The following is a 19,551-nucleotide window of genomic DNA, read 5'->3' as shown; positions in this document are numbered from 1 at the left end:
GAAAGGGGATTTTAAAATAGGGATTTATCATTTATCATTATAGGATGGATGTGTGCACATACTTCCAACACACATTTAACTCAAACACACTGTTCAAACAACTTGAAAAGTGAATTTTGCATCCGATGACCCCTTTAAATTATATTACAGAATTCATATTTGATTTCTTTATAATATATATACAATTTTTCTTTTTAAATCACAGCTTTTCAGTTTGATCTCTGACTTCCTTCTCTCACTTTATGTGGATATGCATTATGCAACACATGCATGTGTACATAAGCTTGCCTAATATCTCTCTCTCAGCACCTGCATATTAGACAGGCCGTTCATATCAGTGATATATAAAGAGAGAGGTTAGCTCTGCTCCTCGGGTGGCTTGGCTGGGTGCTGAAGATCTTTTGAGCTGCGTTTAAATTACAGGCTGGATCCAGCGCCAGAGATCCAGCCTCCCTCCACCACTGCTCTTATGCTGTCGCTCTCCCCCGGCCTCAAACAGCAGCCTGACAGCTTAATTAGCGAGGAGCCGCGGGAGATGAATAGGGCCGTGGAACATTCGCTTCCACCTACTCGATAAAGGCCGGCATCCAGCTGTAGACCCACAAAACACTGGGGATGCTGATGTCATAGAGACTGCTGAACTGCAACCTTACGGGGAACTGGGAAAAATAGTGAAAAGAATATCTATTTGCTAGCACATTAGCTAATGTACTGCATTACCAATGACAGCGCTGTGATTAGCATAAGAAATCAGCTCTGTAGGAAAACATACTGTGCCATGAAGATAAATCAACATACAGTAAACTCAAAATGGACTCTATTTACTTTTATAAGTTCACGTAAGTTTCATAAGGTCTTATTGTGAATGATTCCTCATTCATGTTGTTTTAAAGTAAAGTAAAGTAAAAAAAAAAAAAAATGCTAACTTGACTTTACTTTTCCCTCTGACATCACCTAGCCTATGGAAGCTTGTTCTGCCACAGGATTAAAAACAAATCAAGTAATTGTGACTTTTTATACCACAATTCTCTCAATTCTGAGTTTATATCTCACAGTTTGGACTATTTTCTTTCCCACAATCCTGAGAAAAGAGTCAGCATTGCGAGATGTAAACTCAGAATTGGGAGATGTTAACTAGCAATTGCGAGACTCACAATTCTGAGAAGAAAAGACTGAATTGTTTGATATACATTGATATGTAATAACGCTATAGGCCTATGTAAAGATATGCTAATGATATTAAAGGCCTGCCCTTTAAGTTGACAGGATTGGTTACATGTTTGTGACAGAAATTTGAGACTGTCTTTGATACGCTGCAGTTTTAATGGAAAAATCCTCAACAATGGTGTTGACTGATGAATTTGAACATGGTTTGTCTGTAAACATATTACAAATACTAGACTGATGTAAAAATGTTAAGATTTTCATCACATTTAAAAAAAAGAAAATGATGGTTTAGTGCAGTGAAATCAAAAATATCATGTTTACATGTAATAACTTGCTAATCTTATAAATCTACACTTTTTTTTCAAATGGCTGTTTTACAAAACTGCTGCGTAATACAAAACGTGTGCTTAGTAGAGTAAAGCAAATAAGCCACAAGTGGCATTACAGTGAGTAACTGACAGTGTTGTTTTAGTATTGAGATACTGTTACAGTTTTTGCATATGTTTGCTTTTTCATTTTGAGTAAAAATAAAAGCATTTAAGTTGATGTGAATCTAGGGTGACCATACATCCTCTTTCTCCAGGACATCTTCTGGGCAGATTTAAAAACCGGCTAAAATATTGTTTTTTTTTGGCTTTGTTCTCCTGTTGTTTTCATGCTTTCTGAAGGTATGACTAAAAAGTAGTTTGACCAATAGCATGCAGGAATTGTTCGTAATCAACCAATTGTGGTGTGCAAGAAGATAGGTCAAAGCAACGCAAATAATGCATACATACAGTAGAGAGCATGTCAGTAGGCAAAACTATGCCAAAACTTGGTGTTGTCCGGGGAAAAAAGAGGACGTATGGTCACCCAGATCTATCTTTTTTATTAAAGTTTTACTGCGCTGAAATATGCATGATGAAATATACATGTGCTAATAAAAACTTAGAGTTCGTACTTACTGCCACAGATGTAGTAGCTCCCTGTCTGGAACAAACGCAGTCTGTTCTCACTCACTAAAACACAGGCAAACACTTTTTATTGGCAGAAAACGACAGATTCATATTCTTCCACTCAAGATGAGTGTGGTTTCCACAAATAGGCTTGCGGTGAAATTCACAGGCACATTCAGCTCCTTCTCTCTCTCTCTTAAAGTCTTGCTCCTTCACTATTCTTCATTTAGCTTTCACACATTGAGTAGGTGATGTTGCCTCTGTTAGCTCTACTGTGTATAAGCCAGGTTTGCTCTCACTTAAATCACACTACAGTAGATCTACACTAACTATCTTTCCTCTCTGCACAGCTTACTGTATATATTTAAGGCCCGTTCACACCAAGAACGATAATTACATTAGCATCCACCACAGGAATGCACAATAATGTGTTTATTTTAAAAACTTGTGTTTGTTAGTCTTTATATATTTGCAATAAGTTTATATATATATATATATATATATATATATATATATATACACTGTATATATAAAGTTTCCGAACAAGCAGATTCTGTGCAAATGTAATTTAAGCGACCATGTTTCCCCCCTTTTTCCACAGATTATTTATTAAAGTACCTTTGGCAGGTTTTTTTTTTAGCAGGGTGATATACAGTGTTAATTATAAACATTCACTTTTGAGCAAATAAAATGCATCAATGTGTCATGGTTCATATACGTGATAAGAAACAGGTGTATAAATTGCCTTCTTTGCTGATAATCGTACACCTGCAGAAGTTCTAGCATTGCAAAGCAACATTTATCCTGCAATTTGGTTTCAAGAAGACGTCTGTGATGACAAACGAACACCTGCAGGCAAATGTTAGCATGTTTCTTTGTACTGTATGTCATCTTCTGAGCGTCAAATAGCCTAATGGAAAATCTTTATGGTTGGAAGTCAGAGATACAGGTAGGACTATATCGTACAGTTGATTTTGAGAGTTACGCAGAATTAGGCAGCTTTGTACCTGGGTTAAAATGTTAAAAATGTTGTTTCACATTTAAAATATTGAAAGTGTTTTAGCATTAACAATAGGCCTACCGTTAAGGATAGCTTTAGCATTTTTAACCACAGATAATGAGGCCTTCTTAAAGGGATAGTTCACCCAAAAATGAAAATTCTGTCATCATTTACTCACCCTCAAGTAGTTCCAAACCTGTATGAATGTCTTTGTTCTGCTGAACACAAAGAAAGATATTCTGAAGAATGTGGAAAACAGAGCAGTTCTGGGGCACCATTGACTTCCATAGTATTTTTTTTTTTCATACTATGGAAGTCAATGGTGCCCCAAAACAGCCTGGTTACAAACTTTCTTCAAAATATCTTCCTTTGTGTTCGGCAGAACAAAGAAATTCATACAGGTTTGGAACTACTTGAGGGTGAGTAAATGATGACAGAATTTTCATTTATGGGTGAACTATCCCTTTAAGAGTTGTTGTGACAATAACCTCAAATTTTACCGCCAGTACAGTCTAAATTAATAAATCAGGGTAAAATATGAACCGTATGACTAAAATAAATTTAATCTAGGGTTAAATGACCAGGGGTTAACAATTTCAAGTGTGAAATTAAAGTGTGAATTAGTCATAATAAAGATACAAACCTACTGAGAGAAAAAATGTATTGAAATAGTGTAGGTTTTGCTAATTTTAGTTGGTTTTACATGGTTTAACTTCTGTTTCAGCTTGGTTAAGATGATCTGGTCTAGCTGATCTCCCAGTTTAACAACAACAGAAAGCACCATCCTAACTAACATGACTAGCTAACCAGATTAGTGTGTGTGTGTGTGTGTGTGTGTGTGTGTGTGTGTGTGTGTGTGTAATCCAAGATTCATGTCATAAAACATAATACATTAGCAATAAAATATCATCAAAAGTGGAAAATTATATTTTATGTCATTGCTTGATTTTATGCAAAGTTGTGTGATCTGTTGATACGCTGTTTTGATTAGTTGATCACATTATGAGATCTTCTGTTTACTCTGAGATCCTCTATTTGTAGAGTACATAACCACTGCAGAACGACTGTATACAGCAATAAACGTTGCAGCATTTGATTTATTCGCCATAGTTAAAGTTTAAATGGCATCTTGAGGAATTCTACAGATTTTTCTGTATGGCACACAAAGGACTCGTACACGGCTCTCGACAGCTGCTGTAGAGATCCTGATGTGAGAGATAAGGTGGGAGGAATTGTGTGGTGTGATAGCGCTTTGATTTACCACCGATTATAGCAGCACCTCTCACCTCCCATCATGCACTGAGAAACCAGACTAATTTTGGACCCAGAGAGAATGCACGCTCCGCACGCTTATTGGCAGCACATATGGGAACACAAGAAACTGGAAACAGAAAAAGACTTGCAAAAGTAATCGTCAAAAAGTTATGTGCACATATGTGAATGCTTATTGTGTTAGTACAAGTGTGACGCAGATATTATTGTAACTAAAAACTAAAACCATGAAAATATATTTTTGTTACTTGAAATAAACACTAACTGAAAATAGGATTTAAAAATAAATAAACAAACAATAAAACCAGCAACATTTCTCATTTTCACTGTTTAACATGAATAACACTGTTTAAAAATGAAAAAACATATATATATATATATATATATATATATATAAACTATACTAGTATCTCAGTGATACTAAAAAAAACAATGAACCTACCTATATTTAAACAAATTTGCTGAAATTTTAAAATATATTGTTAACTGAAATAAAATAAAAACAAAACCTTGAACTTATTTCAGCTGCCAAAGCAACATTTTTACTTGATGTACCAAAACAATAAACTACAACTGCAATAAAAATGTATAAACTGTATAGACATAAAAAAAAAAAAAAACACACACAATAAAATTAAACCTTTAAAATTACAATGGAAAATACAGAAATAAAAACTAATTAAAATATATATATATATATATCAAATCTAATACTTTTTTCTAAGGATACTAAAATAACACTTTTTCAGTACATAAAACAAGTGTGCATATACTTGCCATCACAAATAAAACTAATGCATGTTTATGCAAATTGTCATATGATACAGAAACTCAGCCAATCAGAGAGCACTCGGTAAGCAAAAGAGGGAAGTTGACATTTTTTAATTCAAATTTTTAATTCACCCCAGTCATGAGAAGAGGTCAGCCGGCCACACTATGTCATGCACACACAACAAATAAGACAAACAAACAAATTTAAATGCTCATTGCAAGTTTTTCCAATAAAAGCAAAAACAATAAACAGTATGTTGTTCTGACAGTCCGGAGTTTGAATCCGTATCATGACGGATCCCCTTCTTTAGTCGGACAGGGTCACACAGATTATTTGATGCAGTGGGATCCTAAAAGATCACTTGATAATGCATTCTATTGCAGATAGAGATTATTGTAGAAATGAATACAGAGCAACATGTGGTAATTATTGTGAATAATCATATTTATACGGCAGCATGAATCACGCTGCTGTGGGTGGACAGACAGATTTAATAGTAAATATTCCTGTAGCATTAAGACAAAAATATAGTAGCTGAGAGTAAACAAATGAAAAAGAGATGGTCAAAACAACTCTGTTTTTCTGCTGATAGATGAAATAAAAATACAAATGCAAAACTGCAATAGACAATTAAATTATTAGGGAAGGCCGAGGCTAGTTCACCTAAAAGTGAAAATTTGCTGACAATGTACTCACCCTTAGGCCATCAACAGACAGATGTGATTTGTTTCTTCATCAAAACAGATTTGGAGAAATTTGGCATTACATCATTTGCCCACCGATGGATCCTTTGCAGTGAATGGGTGCCGTCAGAATGAGAGTCCAAACAGCTGATAAAAACATCACAAGAAATCCACTCCAGTCCATCGAATAGCATGTTGTGAAGTGAAAAGCTGCATTTTTGTGATAAATTCATTATTAAGACCACCGTAGCTTCCATTTTATTTTTGCTTCCTCCAGTGAAAAAGTAATCTTGTCTGAATCAGGAGAGAAATATGCACAGATCAAGCAACATTTATGAGAGAAAGCAGTCCAAAACAGTTCTAAATAAATATGTTGGAGGATTTTGTTGTGTGAGGACAATAGGGGTTATTGTGGATTGTGGACCTGTATTTTGGCCAGAAGTGATGATTTAAAGTTATAAAATATCTTGATGGAATTATTTTTTACAAACATGCACATTTTCACATCACAAGATGTTAATTGAAGGTCTGGAGTGGTGTGGATTACTTGTAGATTATTGTAATGTTCTTATCAACCATTTGGACTCTCATTCTGACGGTACCCATTCACTGCAGTGGATCTATAGTGCAATACTAAGTTTCTCCAAATCTATTCCAATGAAGAAATAAACTAATACATGTTCAGCCATTTTTGGGGTCAACTATTCCTTTAAGTCTGGTTGCCCCATAATAATAATAATAATAATAGCAATAATAATAATTTTGCATTTTAATATAATAATTATTAAATGATATATCTATATTTATCTTATAAATTAAGTAAAGAGGACTGATTTGGATACACAATTTATGTCAGTGTCCCTCCACAGCATTGGATCTGTTGCCAATCATAAAGTTATTACATTTCATCTAACCCATACATACAAGCTCATCTGTCTGAGTAATTATCATCAGGCTATTATATATAGAATGCAAGTACAGTTTATTGATGTAAAATACATGTTATTCTGTCCTGACCCCAGGAACCATCATGTACATACATAGGTTAAAGTGACAACCAATAAAAAGTGGAAAATAAAGCTTCTTTGTTGTGCTAGTGAAACAATGAACGTATTTCAGACAGTGTTTACGCTAAAATATATGTTTGTGCATTGTTTGGGCGGCGGCGGCATTCGTGAGGATTAGTTGCTTTGGTTTTATTTGATGCAATGTTTTCCATGTGAATACATGGGGAGCTTTTGCTTTGACAATGAAGTATTTTAATTTGTTTGCTTCTATATCTGAATATGAATTTAAGTATGTGCCTTAATGAAATACAAACTCCACATTTGAAAGATACCCCTTCAAGGCACATACAGTATGCTGAATGCTGTAAAAATGGGAATGCATCTGAGTTTAAAATATGCCTTTGTAATTTGTCAAGGATATAACTACTTACAATATATGCACTGTACAATATTATAAAATGGTAGCGATTTACATAAATTTACATGAGTGCTGCAACATATGCTGTGAAATCCACAATGTCAGACGTCAATTTGATTGGTATTAGAAGGGTGAGCTGTTTGAGCCTGAAACCGCTTCCCACTGGCAGACTCGGAAATTGACTAAAAGAGTGCATGGGAGCGCCGGAGTCCCTCTGGAATTTCTCTCATTAATTAGTCTTGTCTGAAACCGAATTACTTTAGCGGGCACTTTGGGCTTTGCATATCTCAGTTATCCACATCAAGACAATTATTTAAGGTTTATTTTTCAAGAAAACATTGGCAAGGGTCCAGTCCAAACGTCACTTACCACCTGAAACGTTTGGCTAATTTTTTAATAACTGATTTACGGTTTTTGTGTCACATTTCATCTAATTTATTATTGGTCGTCTGCCTAAGAGTCTTGGATTTTAGATGAAAACGTCACCGCTCTGACTGCTTCTGATTTATTCGGTCAACAGAACTGAAATTAGAGACCAACTCTCAATTAAAACTGGTGGAATGAAATGGCCATCAAATCCTATCAAAGAAAAGAAAACAAAAAAAAAACAATCAATACAGCCTTCTACATCCATTAAAATAAATCCCTTAGCTGTTATTTGCGATGTTATTTTATTGGTTAGTTATTGTCAGAGTTGGAGTCTTGAAGACCCATCAAGACCACACAAATGGTGCATTGCTCCATCTAGGTCAAGATTTCATCTTGGTTTATGGACTAAGAAAAGAGTCAACTTATGTACCAAAGATGACAAGGTACCTTCATGATAACAGAACATCAGCGAAATGCCTATGGCTTTGAACGGCTATTTAGCCACTGCACAATGTGAACACTGCAATAAATCCAGCATCTTTTCTATTTTAGTTCATTGCAATGGATTAACTCATACTTGGACAGGTATTGGTGTGATTCTGGGCCTCAAAGCGTCAAGTCTTGGTCTGTGTCTTGTAGGGTATGGTCTTGACTCCAACTCTGGTTTATTGGATGATCCTAACTGTCCCACAGATACTCAGATATTATATCCAGAATACAGTAAAATAATTAAAAAGATTTCGTTTAAAACCGAAAAGTGACATGATTGCTGTTATATCAGAGATGCAATTTGGTTAGTGAACAAAAACACTCCCTACTGCAAGCAGAGAATGAGAACTGTTGATTACATCCAGACCATTCCTGAAAGAGGTGCACTATGTTTTTCAATCAACATCAGAGCAGTTTTAGGCCTATGAGGTACCATCTCATTTGCAGGGCATCCTCTGAAGACATCATCAAAGTGTAAAATATATAAATAACTGTCTTTATTGATGCATTTAAATAAGTCTCATTCAAATAAATACCATGGTTATGGTTGAGAGAAAAGCAATCATTGCTAGGGCTAGCATACATTATACATTGATTGTTCACAATGGAATAATAGTCGTGCTGTTATTTATATAAATAATGACGAATAACAATCATCTGCAATGCCGTTACGTTCCCATTTGTGAGGCCCTGTTTTATTGGATGTTTAGTTCGACTTTCATTTCAAAAAATACTTTTTAAAGGATTATTTGCTTTTATTATTGGATCCAGTGCTATCGCTTCGCCTCGTGACAGTATACGCATACCAGTTTGCACAAAGCACATGCAAATATTTTCCTCACACAACCGACTTTTGCTGTCTCTCATCTGTCACCTCTAAATATAACGCACTTGGAAAGTCTCTACATACATGTATAATTTACAGAAAACCTTAGATCGAAATTAAACAAACACAAACAGAAAACAAAAAGGCTAACGGAAACGATGACGCACATCAAACGACAGCTAATGCACATGCTATGGTTGGCAACAATATTTTGGCATGATGTGAATCAATGTCTCGTTTTTCTTAAATAGAATTGCTTATATAAAACAATACCTGATACTGTGTAGTCCTTTTCAAATCAGTTTTATCATTATTTCTCCTTCGGTGGTGTGGCACTTGAATCTCAAGAAAGAACCAGAGGTTGCTCACTGTTTGATAAAACGCACATTTTCACACGTCCCTTAAAAAATTATATATATATATATCTATCTCCTTCTGTATTATTCAAAATGCAAGTGTGCGTCATCTGACAAGATATCAGGATGGTAGAATTATATCCAAATCCACTTGGGTGCTGCTCAAAAGGGCGAAGAAGGCCCAGGCGATGTTCTGCAAAAATAGATATCCATGCTTCATGCTTTTTTACGAAGTTCCGATATATCCACCGAGCAATCAAATGTCCTGCTGGTCCGACGTCAGCCAGAAAATGATGAAAAAGTGCCGGAATGAGGTTTGGTAGAGCAGCAGCATTGGATATGTGTGTTCAGCGGTTGCCGACGGTCCTCAGATGGACTTACGTCGTCTCATCAGCCGGAGGTTTTCCGTGAAGCTGTGCAGCCCGGGAGAGACAGAGCTGATGGGGGAGGGAAGGAAGCTGTTTTTCAGCGTGCTCGGCGAGATCTCCTCTATGCGGTAGGACACTGTCGAGTGGTAGTGATGGTACTGATGAGGGCTCAACTGGGAGCCGAACGAGTTCTGGTGCGGAAATGTGCCACCACCGCTTCCTCCTCCTCCCATTCCCAACCCGAGGCCGACCGAGCTCCCGAACTCGTGCGAATGGTAGTGCATGCAGGAGCAAACGGACTGGAGATCGGTGACCTCAGCTCTGTAGCGCTGCTGCTGCTGTTCTCGTCTCCGTCGACTCCTCTGCAGCGTGTCCTCCTGGATGTGGATGATCATGCTACTGCGGTTCCCCGCCAGGGAAGCCCTCTCCTCGGCGTCCCGCCGCTCGTCCTCGCTGTTCATGGTCAGGAAACGAAGGACCACCAGGTTGAGAAAGGCCCCGATGACCGTCAGCCCCACTAGGATATACATGAAGCTGAACGCCACATAGAGGGGCTTTCTCTGCAAAGCTTTGTTCTTCTGCAGGGCTACAAAGTCCCCGAACCCAATGGTGGTGAGCGTTATGAAACAATAGTAATAGGACTGAAAGAAACTCCAGTCCTCGTAGTGGGAGAAAGCTGCTGCGCCGATGCAGAGCGTTCCCATGCAGGAGAAGAAGCCCACGGTCACCATGTTCTCCATGGAGACTTCCGTGATGCGCATCCCGCAGCACTTTTTGATGCGCTTCAGCATGTACTTCACAAAGGTGTTCATTCTCTCGCCGAGGCTTTGGAACATCACCAGCGTCAGAGGGATCCCAAGCACTGCGTAGAACATGCAGAATGCCTTTCCAGCATCTGTGCCTGGAGCCGCGTGGCCATAACCTGAGGACCAAAGAGACAAGTGATCAGATCAAAGATGACAAGAAACAACAAAACGGAGTATGCTGAGAATACTGCTGGTTAAAGATCTGGGCTGGTCACCAAATGTTGCAGGTGTGAAACAACACCTGGATTTTTAACTTGTATTTCAGGGAAAAATGCAGTAATTTTTCACAAACTGATGCCATTGGATAGCTCTGATCATTGGAGATGCACTGATCATCACATTTTCATCTCTAAAGAGTCATATACAGTACTGTATCGACTCAAAGACCAAATACAGTGGTTTCCTTACCTAAAGTGCTACAAAAACCATTAAGGCACTTTTCTCAAGTTGTTTAGACTGATTATCCGTGGATAAGTGTGCTGTATGCCAATTTGGATAAAAGCGTTAGCTAAATTACAAAGTAGCAAAGTAGAACCAAGAAACTGCTGTCAACTGCTCCAGAATTCAAAAACGGATTCCATATCGGCAAGCAGAAATTAGCAACACGATGTGCTTTCACGCTTTAATCTAATTGTACTCTGGTGACCAGCCAATTTCTATAACTTCTATCATCACCAACTTCCAAGAAGCCAATCAGTCGATTTCCAAGAAGTGAAAGTTCCTCAGATTTTGGCTTCACCTGTAAACACACTCAGGCAGAAAATATGAGCTGAGTCACGCACTCTCTTAGCCAAAACACTGAGTATAGGTCAGGCAAACCAGGTGCCTCTTTGATCTTATTCTAGGCTCAGAGATTAGAGGGGGGCATCCAATTAGTGCCAGGTTTCCTCTCTTGCCCCCTTGGCCCTCCTCTTAGGGGGGCGAGACAGGAAGGTAGGCGTTACAGGTTTAGAAAAGAAAGAAAGAAGAAAGGATGGTGGAGCCAGTAAAGCTTTTAGCTTAATTAGACTTTATCTGGAAGTAAAAAGGCTAAATTCGCTGACTCACTCGAAGCCAGCGAGCCTTTTTTAATACAATCTTTGCTGATGAGCAAGAAAATAAGTGACAAGACTATAGTAAAAATGTATTACATCCCACTTCACTATGCCAAGGCAAGTATTCATCCTCCCTCTTTCATTAGCACTAAGAAGGTATCATTCAAAGAGCTGTAGCTACACTGGCGTGCGTGTTTGTGTGATAGTAGCTTGAAACATAGTGGGTTAAAGTGTTTTTAACAGGCTTGCTTAAAGTTGCTGTAAGCGATTTCAGACATTTTGCTAACTTACACTAGACTTCACACTGTCCCTTTAATCAAAAGCCTTCTTACAAAAACCACCCACCATATATATGTTAACAAACCTTAACACTGACATGCTAAGAACATTTTCTGATTGGCCAAAAAAGCATGAGCCGCTTGTATCTCTCCTGTGCTGCTTACAGCAGGTGCTCATTGTTTGGCTGGTTAGCTTCAGCAGTCAGTAGATCTTAAGGCAAAATAGCATATTTGTCATTAATGGCTAATCACACGTAGCCGAAAGCAACACATAAATCATAAAAAGTTAATTATATTATAGTAGATTCAAGATTTACATGTGTTTTTGAATACAATTAATAGTGTGAAACATCACACAGTCTGCTCCAAAGACTCTCTAATATAGAGTGAAACTATAAATATATGTTACATATAACGTGTGTATGTATGTATATATATATATATATATATATATACATATACATATATAAATATACATACATATATATATATATATATATATATATATATACACACATATAGATATACATATACATATATATATATATACACATATACACACATATATATATATATATATATATATATATATATATATACATATACATATACATATACACATATATATATATATATATATATATATATATATAGCCTATATATATAAATGTGAACAGTTTTGCTAAAACTGACTGCTGTGCATTATTTTCCACATACCTATAGCGCGATTTGAACCCTAAACTACGGTGGCCAAGAGAGCTCAACGCACTGCAAATAGAAAAAATTAGAAATAGAAAAACAAAAGTCCAAAGTATTTTTGGAATAAAATTAAAAACATATTCAGTGCTTCAGATAAACATTTAATTAATCAAATTAGAGTTATCAATACTATATTACATGACTCTTTATCTATTGCTCAATCATTCAGTCAGCATTTCTCTTCTGTTTGTTCTAAGCTAATCTGATTCTTATTTGAATACTGGTACTATATATGATACTTTTTCGTGTAGTAGTTCTTTTCAATTTAGGAAGATTTTACCTGTTGAAGTTCAGAATGCTATTAATGAATTAAGTGGTACTAGTGGTGCTGGATTGGATGGTATTGAAAACAAGTTTCTTAAATTATCTTCTCATATTCTTATGTATCCACTTGCTGAGTTATTTCATTTGTCTTTGTCTACATGTGAGATACCAGTTATTTGGAAAGTGCACGCATTACTCCACTTTACTTGGTGATGTACTTGATCTCAATAATTACAGACCTATATCTATTATATGTTCTATAGCTAAAGTTTTGGAAAAAATAATATATAAACAACTTTCAGATTATTTAAGTATTAATAATATTTTATCACCATATCAATCTTTAGATCCAATCATTCTACAACTACTGCATTACTTAAGTTTACTAATGATGTGTTTTCAGCTGCTGATAATGGTAAACTTACAGGTGCTATTTTTCTTGATTTGTCCAAAGCTTTTGATTTAGTTGATCGACATTTACTTTTAGATAAACTTTATGCTATTGGTCTGTCTGAAAATGCAATTATGTGGTTTAATTCATATTTGCATAATAGAAAACAATGTGTAGTATTAAATGGGAATAAATCTGATTTTTTTGGTTCAACAAAGAGGTGTGCCCCAAGGTTCAATACTAGTTAATAATTTACCGTTAATTCTCAATAAGTGTAGTGTTCAACTTTATGCTGATGACACCGTCATATATGTATCTAATTCTGATATTTTACATATTCAGTTATCTCTTCAGTATGATTTTAATATCTTACAGGATTGGCTTTTGGATAATAAATTAGTGCTTAATAAAACTAAGTCTTATACTATGATTTCTGGTTCTAGACAGAAACTTAAATCCAAAAGTTGTTCCTGTGCTATATTATGTAAAGACAGCACTTCTCTGCATGAAGTTGATACTATTAAATATCTTGGAGTATGGCTTGATTCTGAATTTTCATTTAAATCACATATTAATCATATTTTACATCAAATCAATTTTGGAATTAGTACTTTACATCGATCTAGAAATTATTTTTCATACAGTGTTGGTAAGAAACTTGCCTCTCAACTTATACTTCCATTCCTTGATTATTGTGATGTTGTTTATCAGATTGCATCAAAATTAGATCTTGCTTCTCTTAACACAGTATACAATAGACTTTGCAGTTTTGTTTTGGGGTGTTCTTTTTATACTCATCATTATATAATGTATGATACACTCCAGTCATCTTTGCACACAAGACGACATATTCACTGGCTTCAATTTATATTCAAATGTATTAATTTTAAATACCCTAGTTATTTACAACAATACTTTGTACCTTTTTCTTTAAATTATCAAGTTAGGCATTCTGTTCAGACCTATTTTTTTGTTCCTCGTGTCAAAAAACCATTGCTAAAAGAGCTTTCATGTTTAAAGGTCCAATAGACTGGAATAATTTACCTGCTGATATTCGAGCTATCACATCATTTAAGATGTTTAAGCAAACTTTATCTTATTTTACTTTGGATTGTAAATGTTATTTTTGAAGATGGTATTCATTTGTTTTTTATATATATAGTTTTTGGCTTATGTTGTGAGCAGATATACTGATCGGTATATTTTGTATTATGTTTTGTTTTATATTTGCTACTAGTTATTTTTTGATGTTGTGGTGCTTTTTTTTTTCCTTTTCAATTAATGTTTGTGTTTTGTTGTTTATGGATGTAATGTTAATTTGTGTTTTGTTTTGTTTTTTTGTTACTATATTGTGATTGTGAAGGGGTTAATCCTAATAAATAAGTTCAAATTCAAAAAACGCCTGCTAATTAAGAAAACAACTTCATTAATTTGACAACACACACGCTACAAATGCTCACAACACAACCAAATAAAGAAACGCACTGCAAATAGAAAAAAACACCTGCAAATTAAGAAAACAACTTCATCAATTTGACAACACATGCGCTGCAAATGCTCACAACACAACCAAATAAAGAAACTATATTTTAAACTAGAAATTCTTTATTTGGTTGTGTTGTGAGCATTTTCAGCACCTGCTGTCAAACTGATGATGTTTTCTTGATTTTCTGGTGCTTTTTCTATTTGCATGTGTTTTCTGAAGTTGCAGAGCGTTGAGCTCTCTCGGCCACCGTACTAAACACGTTTTAACAAAAAAGCCAGTACTGTCTACTTTCAAGGCATCATGAGTTCATTTTTTACAGCAGAAGCTGACAAGCGTCCTTGTTGTTTGTGAACAGAAGCCGATAAGTCCATTTTAGTGAATCAGCGTGAGTATTTTTGTTTAACTCTGAAAAAGAAATGTGGAGTTATCTGCTTTTGCCAAAAAAAATTTTTGTTAGATTTATCTGCTTTTGCAATAAAACAAACTTAAAAAAAATAAATAATAATATATATTTTTTTAATGAACTTTAATTTTGTAGGGTACCTGTATTTGTTTGAGTTATTATTACTTAATCAAAACAACCCAACTGCAGTTTCACTAATATTACTGGAATGCACAATAAAAAAACTAATAAAAAAACATGATTTATGAAAATAAATAAAAATAGAGTTATGCCTGTATCTGTTTTTGCAAATGAACTCTTCATATATAAAGACGTGATACACACTCTCTCCATGTGTAAAAAAAAATATATATATATATATATATATATATATATATATATATATATATATTCACACACTGTATAAGCAGAATAATTGGCACATAAACCGGAAAATGTGGAGATATAGTTAGAAAGCATGAAGCTTGCGGTGTCAGAAAGCCAGTCTGTCAGTCAAATGCGAAGATGCAACCTGTAGCAACGCGTTATAACAATGAAATCTCAGATTGTCTGATGGCAAAGTAAGCAAATGATAAATGAATGAGTGAATCATTATGAAAGTGTGCATCAAATATGGAATATATGTGCGCACTAAACATGGAAGTCGGACTGAGGAGACCAGATACAGATCAGTTTAAAAAAATAAATAAAATAATTGCTTGATTGCCCAGCTTGGTAACAATTTCATGTAACATTACATTTACCTCAGGCAGGTCATTCAGTGCCTACAGCTCGTTAGTTCACTAGAGAAATTAACTTGTGTACTGTTTCTTAAATAAATGTGTAAATTAATGTATTTTAACTAGTGCTGGGCAATGATTAATCGCGATTAATCGCATCTAAAATAGAAAAAAAAAAATTATATATATATTATATGTGTATACTTTGACACACACATACAAGTATATATTTTGAAAGTATGCACATGTATTTAACTAGTGCTGGGCAATGATTAATCACATAAAAAATAAAAGTTTTTTTTAATATATATATAGGCTATGTGTGTGTACTTTGACACACACATACAGTTGAACATTTTGAAATTATGCACATGTATTTACATGTATATATTTATATTCATATAATTTATATATATATATAATATATATATTTATAAAACGGTTAGTTCCATTCCTCGATTCTGATTGGTCAGCAGCTGTGTTTTATTCACGATACAGCACGGCTATGACCGCTTCACCAAACCTTCTGTGTATCACTGAGCAACACCCTTAGCAACATAAACAATCAATAGCATCAAAACTGTTTAATGTATTATGCATTTTGGCAGAATTAACTGTCTGTTATTGAGTGACCCCTGCTGGCGTTATGTTGCATTTTTCATCTTTAATTTTGAGAACCCGCCAGTCTAAATAAACGCTCCTCATGCGGAGATGTGTTGATGTGTGTGCGGCGCGCGTCTGGGTGAAAGACTGCAGTTTCCGAAGTGAGGAGGGAATATTACTGAATTTATTAGTTTTCTGTTTCAGGTATGATTCTGTGTGTCCATCAGTTTACACTGTAATGACGCTTGCAAACTCGCGCTGTGCCGCGAATCGGTCTGTTTTAACATTAAAAGACGGAAAACAGAAGTTTTCTCAAGCTGAGAGATAAGCAGATGTATGTGTGTGAGAAAATGTCATATATGGTGTTTAAAAAATAAATGACAGCGGATGATAAGAGCTCTGTTTTTATTTAAGCTCCATTAGACGAGAGGCAGGTTCGGAACATTCTCTTGCTGTTTACTGTTGCTGTCAGGAACTATTTGTTAGCGGAAGGACAGCATTTAACGAACTTGCTTCAAAAAAAGGAACATTTCAATACATACATTTTGTGTTTTAATATTTTGTATTGTGTGGTAACCGTTTTATAAAAGCAATAAGGTACTCGAGGCCTTGCTGTATTGTATTGTGAACACGGCCTCTCGTACCTTATTGCTTACATAACATATTTTTCTTAAATATATATATATATATATATATATATATATATATATATATATATGCATGTGCGTGTATTTCTATATACATAATGAATATACATAGTACACACACATATATTATGTGGTAACACTTTACAATAAGGTTCATTAGTTAACATTAGTTAACAACATTAGTAAACATGAACTAAGAATGAACAATACTTCTACAGCATTTATAAATCTTAGTTAATGTTAATTTCAGCATTTACTAATGCATTATTAAAATCACAAGTTGTGTTTGATAACATTAGTTAATGCACTGTGAACTAACATGAATAAACAATGAACAACTGTATTTTCATTAACTACACTGTAAAAAGTGATAATCTTTGTTAATGTTACACTGTAAAAAGTGATAAGTTAACTTAACTTAATAAAATTGAGGAAACCCATTGCCTTAAAATTATTAAGTAAATAATATATATTTTTTAAAAAGTTAAGTGAACTTATCACTTTTTACAGTGTAACATTAACAAAGATCAATAAATAGTGAAATAAATGCATTGTTCATTGTTTGTTCATGTTAGTTAATACATTAACTAATGTTAACAAATGACACCTTATTGTAAAGTGTTACCTATTATATACACAAAAACTTTTATTTTGGGTGGGATCATGATTAATCGTTGCCCAGCACTAATTTCAACAAAGAATTGGAATAGAAACTATTTATAAGTTGTTGTAAAAACTGCCTTCTGTGCAATTTACTTTTTTTTGCATAAAAAATAAACAGCAAATGAATTGAATTGTTTGCGCTCTGTTGTTAATTGTAACCATTAATATTATAGTAATGTGCATGTAATTGGGCTCCCTATAATTGACAGCATTAACTGAGGTAGATTTTTTTTTCGTCCGTAAGGAAATTTTAATGGATAAAGGCTGAATTGAATTTAAAGACAGAGCCACAATTTGTTTGGTAAGCAACTGTTTAACTGTTTTATTTCATTTTTCATCCCTACTGTACTAAAAAACGTACCAAACCGTGACATAAAAACTGAGGTATGTACTGAACCAAGTGTCTGTCTTTGAGTCAATAAATCATTCACGAAACCTAATCACAGAAAATATTGTCTAAAATATAAGTTACTCAGCTTCTGGAATTGTAAAAAAAAAAAAAAAAAAAAAAAATAGATAGAACTATATAAAATACATAAAATACATCTAAATGTACCTATCCATCTAAAATTCATATACCTACAGAAATAGCAGCAGATTTAATGAGAAAGCATCCAATTGACATATAGCCTCTTGAAAACCTTCTGAACGCCCACTGGATGGCCCACGCTGCAGTGCTCAACACCCACAAACACATGCATTCATTACTCGCAACACAGCGCGGCCACACGGCTCAACTCCTGCCGAGCACTTGTGCAAACTTAACTGGCTTTTACTGATCTTTTGGACTTGTAAGGATTGATCTTCCAGTTCTCCTGAAGGCCGCCTGCCCACTCAAGTGTGCGGTTATGGATTCTATTTATAGAAGTCGAGCCTGATCGATTCGATTTGCAAGCGGCACCGGGGAGAGTTTTCCTTTCTTTTTCACTGGGTACTTATTGTGTTGGAGTTGCTCTTTTGACCTCATGTGCGCACACATGCACGTATTGGAAATATGGGTGTGTAAATTTCATGTTATCACTCTCAGCCGTGCTGAAACATTGAAGAAAAATATTGCCGGGGTCAGTAGATTGAAAGGTCAAAGTGCACTTGGATAGAATTGGCAGCATATATGACTTATATCTGAAGACAAAATTAAATTCAATACAGTTGCATTTTAAAGACGGAACATATTGTGGAGCTGTCAATAGTTCAATTACTGCATTTTTAACAGCACACTTTTGGAAATATCAGTCCTTCATTTTATGGAAAACAACTGCATAGAGAAATCTTAAATTTATAACCTTGTATAGTGATAGTGAGTAAGACATGAATAATGTTACAAGACTTCTATTTTAAATTAGGGCTGCAAAATTTGGGGAAAAAATCTAATTGCGATTTTTAAAACAAATTAATAAAAAAAATTTTTGATAATTTGAATTAAAATGATCATTTACACAATACGTTATTATTGCATACTGTTTTATAATTTACTACAATACTAAGGTGCAGATAATTGCCACTATTTGCAATAAGTAAATAGCAGAAATTCCTGTTATTTAACACAATGTAAATACCATATCACTAAGAAAATACTGCTACTTTCACTTAGTGTAAATAGCATCTATTGCTAAGAAAATATTCTATTTTCACTTGGTGTAAATAGCATCTAATCTAATCTAATCTGTTTTATTAATTACTACATAAAATACAAACTATTGTGATTCAACACATCGTGTAGTTCCACCACTAGTTGGGTCTGTTGACTAGTGGGTAGCATGACTTCAGTTGCGCTTTTCTTATTAATAGTGAAAACAGGAGAAATTCACCTTTCCAAAAACTCTTCCAGCATCGTTA

The 19,551-nt window shown here is 34.8% G+C and overlaps 1 protein-coding gene across 1 annotated transcript in view; it reads right to left on the bottom strand.

Annotated features, from left to right (window-relative positions):
• Nucleotides 1-6,575: 6,575 nt before the first annotated feature.
• Nucleotides 6,576-19,551, bottom strand: part of kcnk9 (potassium channel, subfamily K, member 9) — a 53,332-nt gene continuing 40,356 nt past the window's right edge. Inside the window, exon 2 of the mRNA XM_058753796.1 lies at nucleotides 6,576-10,584. Within this exon, the coding sequence (XP_058609779.1) occupies nucleotides 9,662-10,584 (923 nt within the window). The 3' untranslated portion in view covers nucleotides 6,576-9,661. The remainder of the gene's footprint in view (nucleotides 10,585-19,551) is intronic.

Source organism: Onychostoma macrolepis, chromosome 19, assembly GCF_012432095.1.
Source record: "Onychostoma macrolepis isolate SWU-2019 chromosome 19, ASM1243209v1, whole genome shotgun sequence".
Lineage (NCBI taxonomy): Eukaryota > Metazoa > Chordata > Actinopteri > Cypriniformes > Cyprinidae > Onychostoma > Onychostoma macrolepis.
The sequence above is the reverse complement of the archived record's forward strand: the minus strand, read 5'-3'. Positions and strand labels throughout refer to the sequence as shown.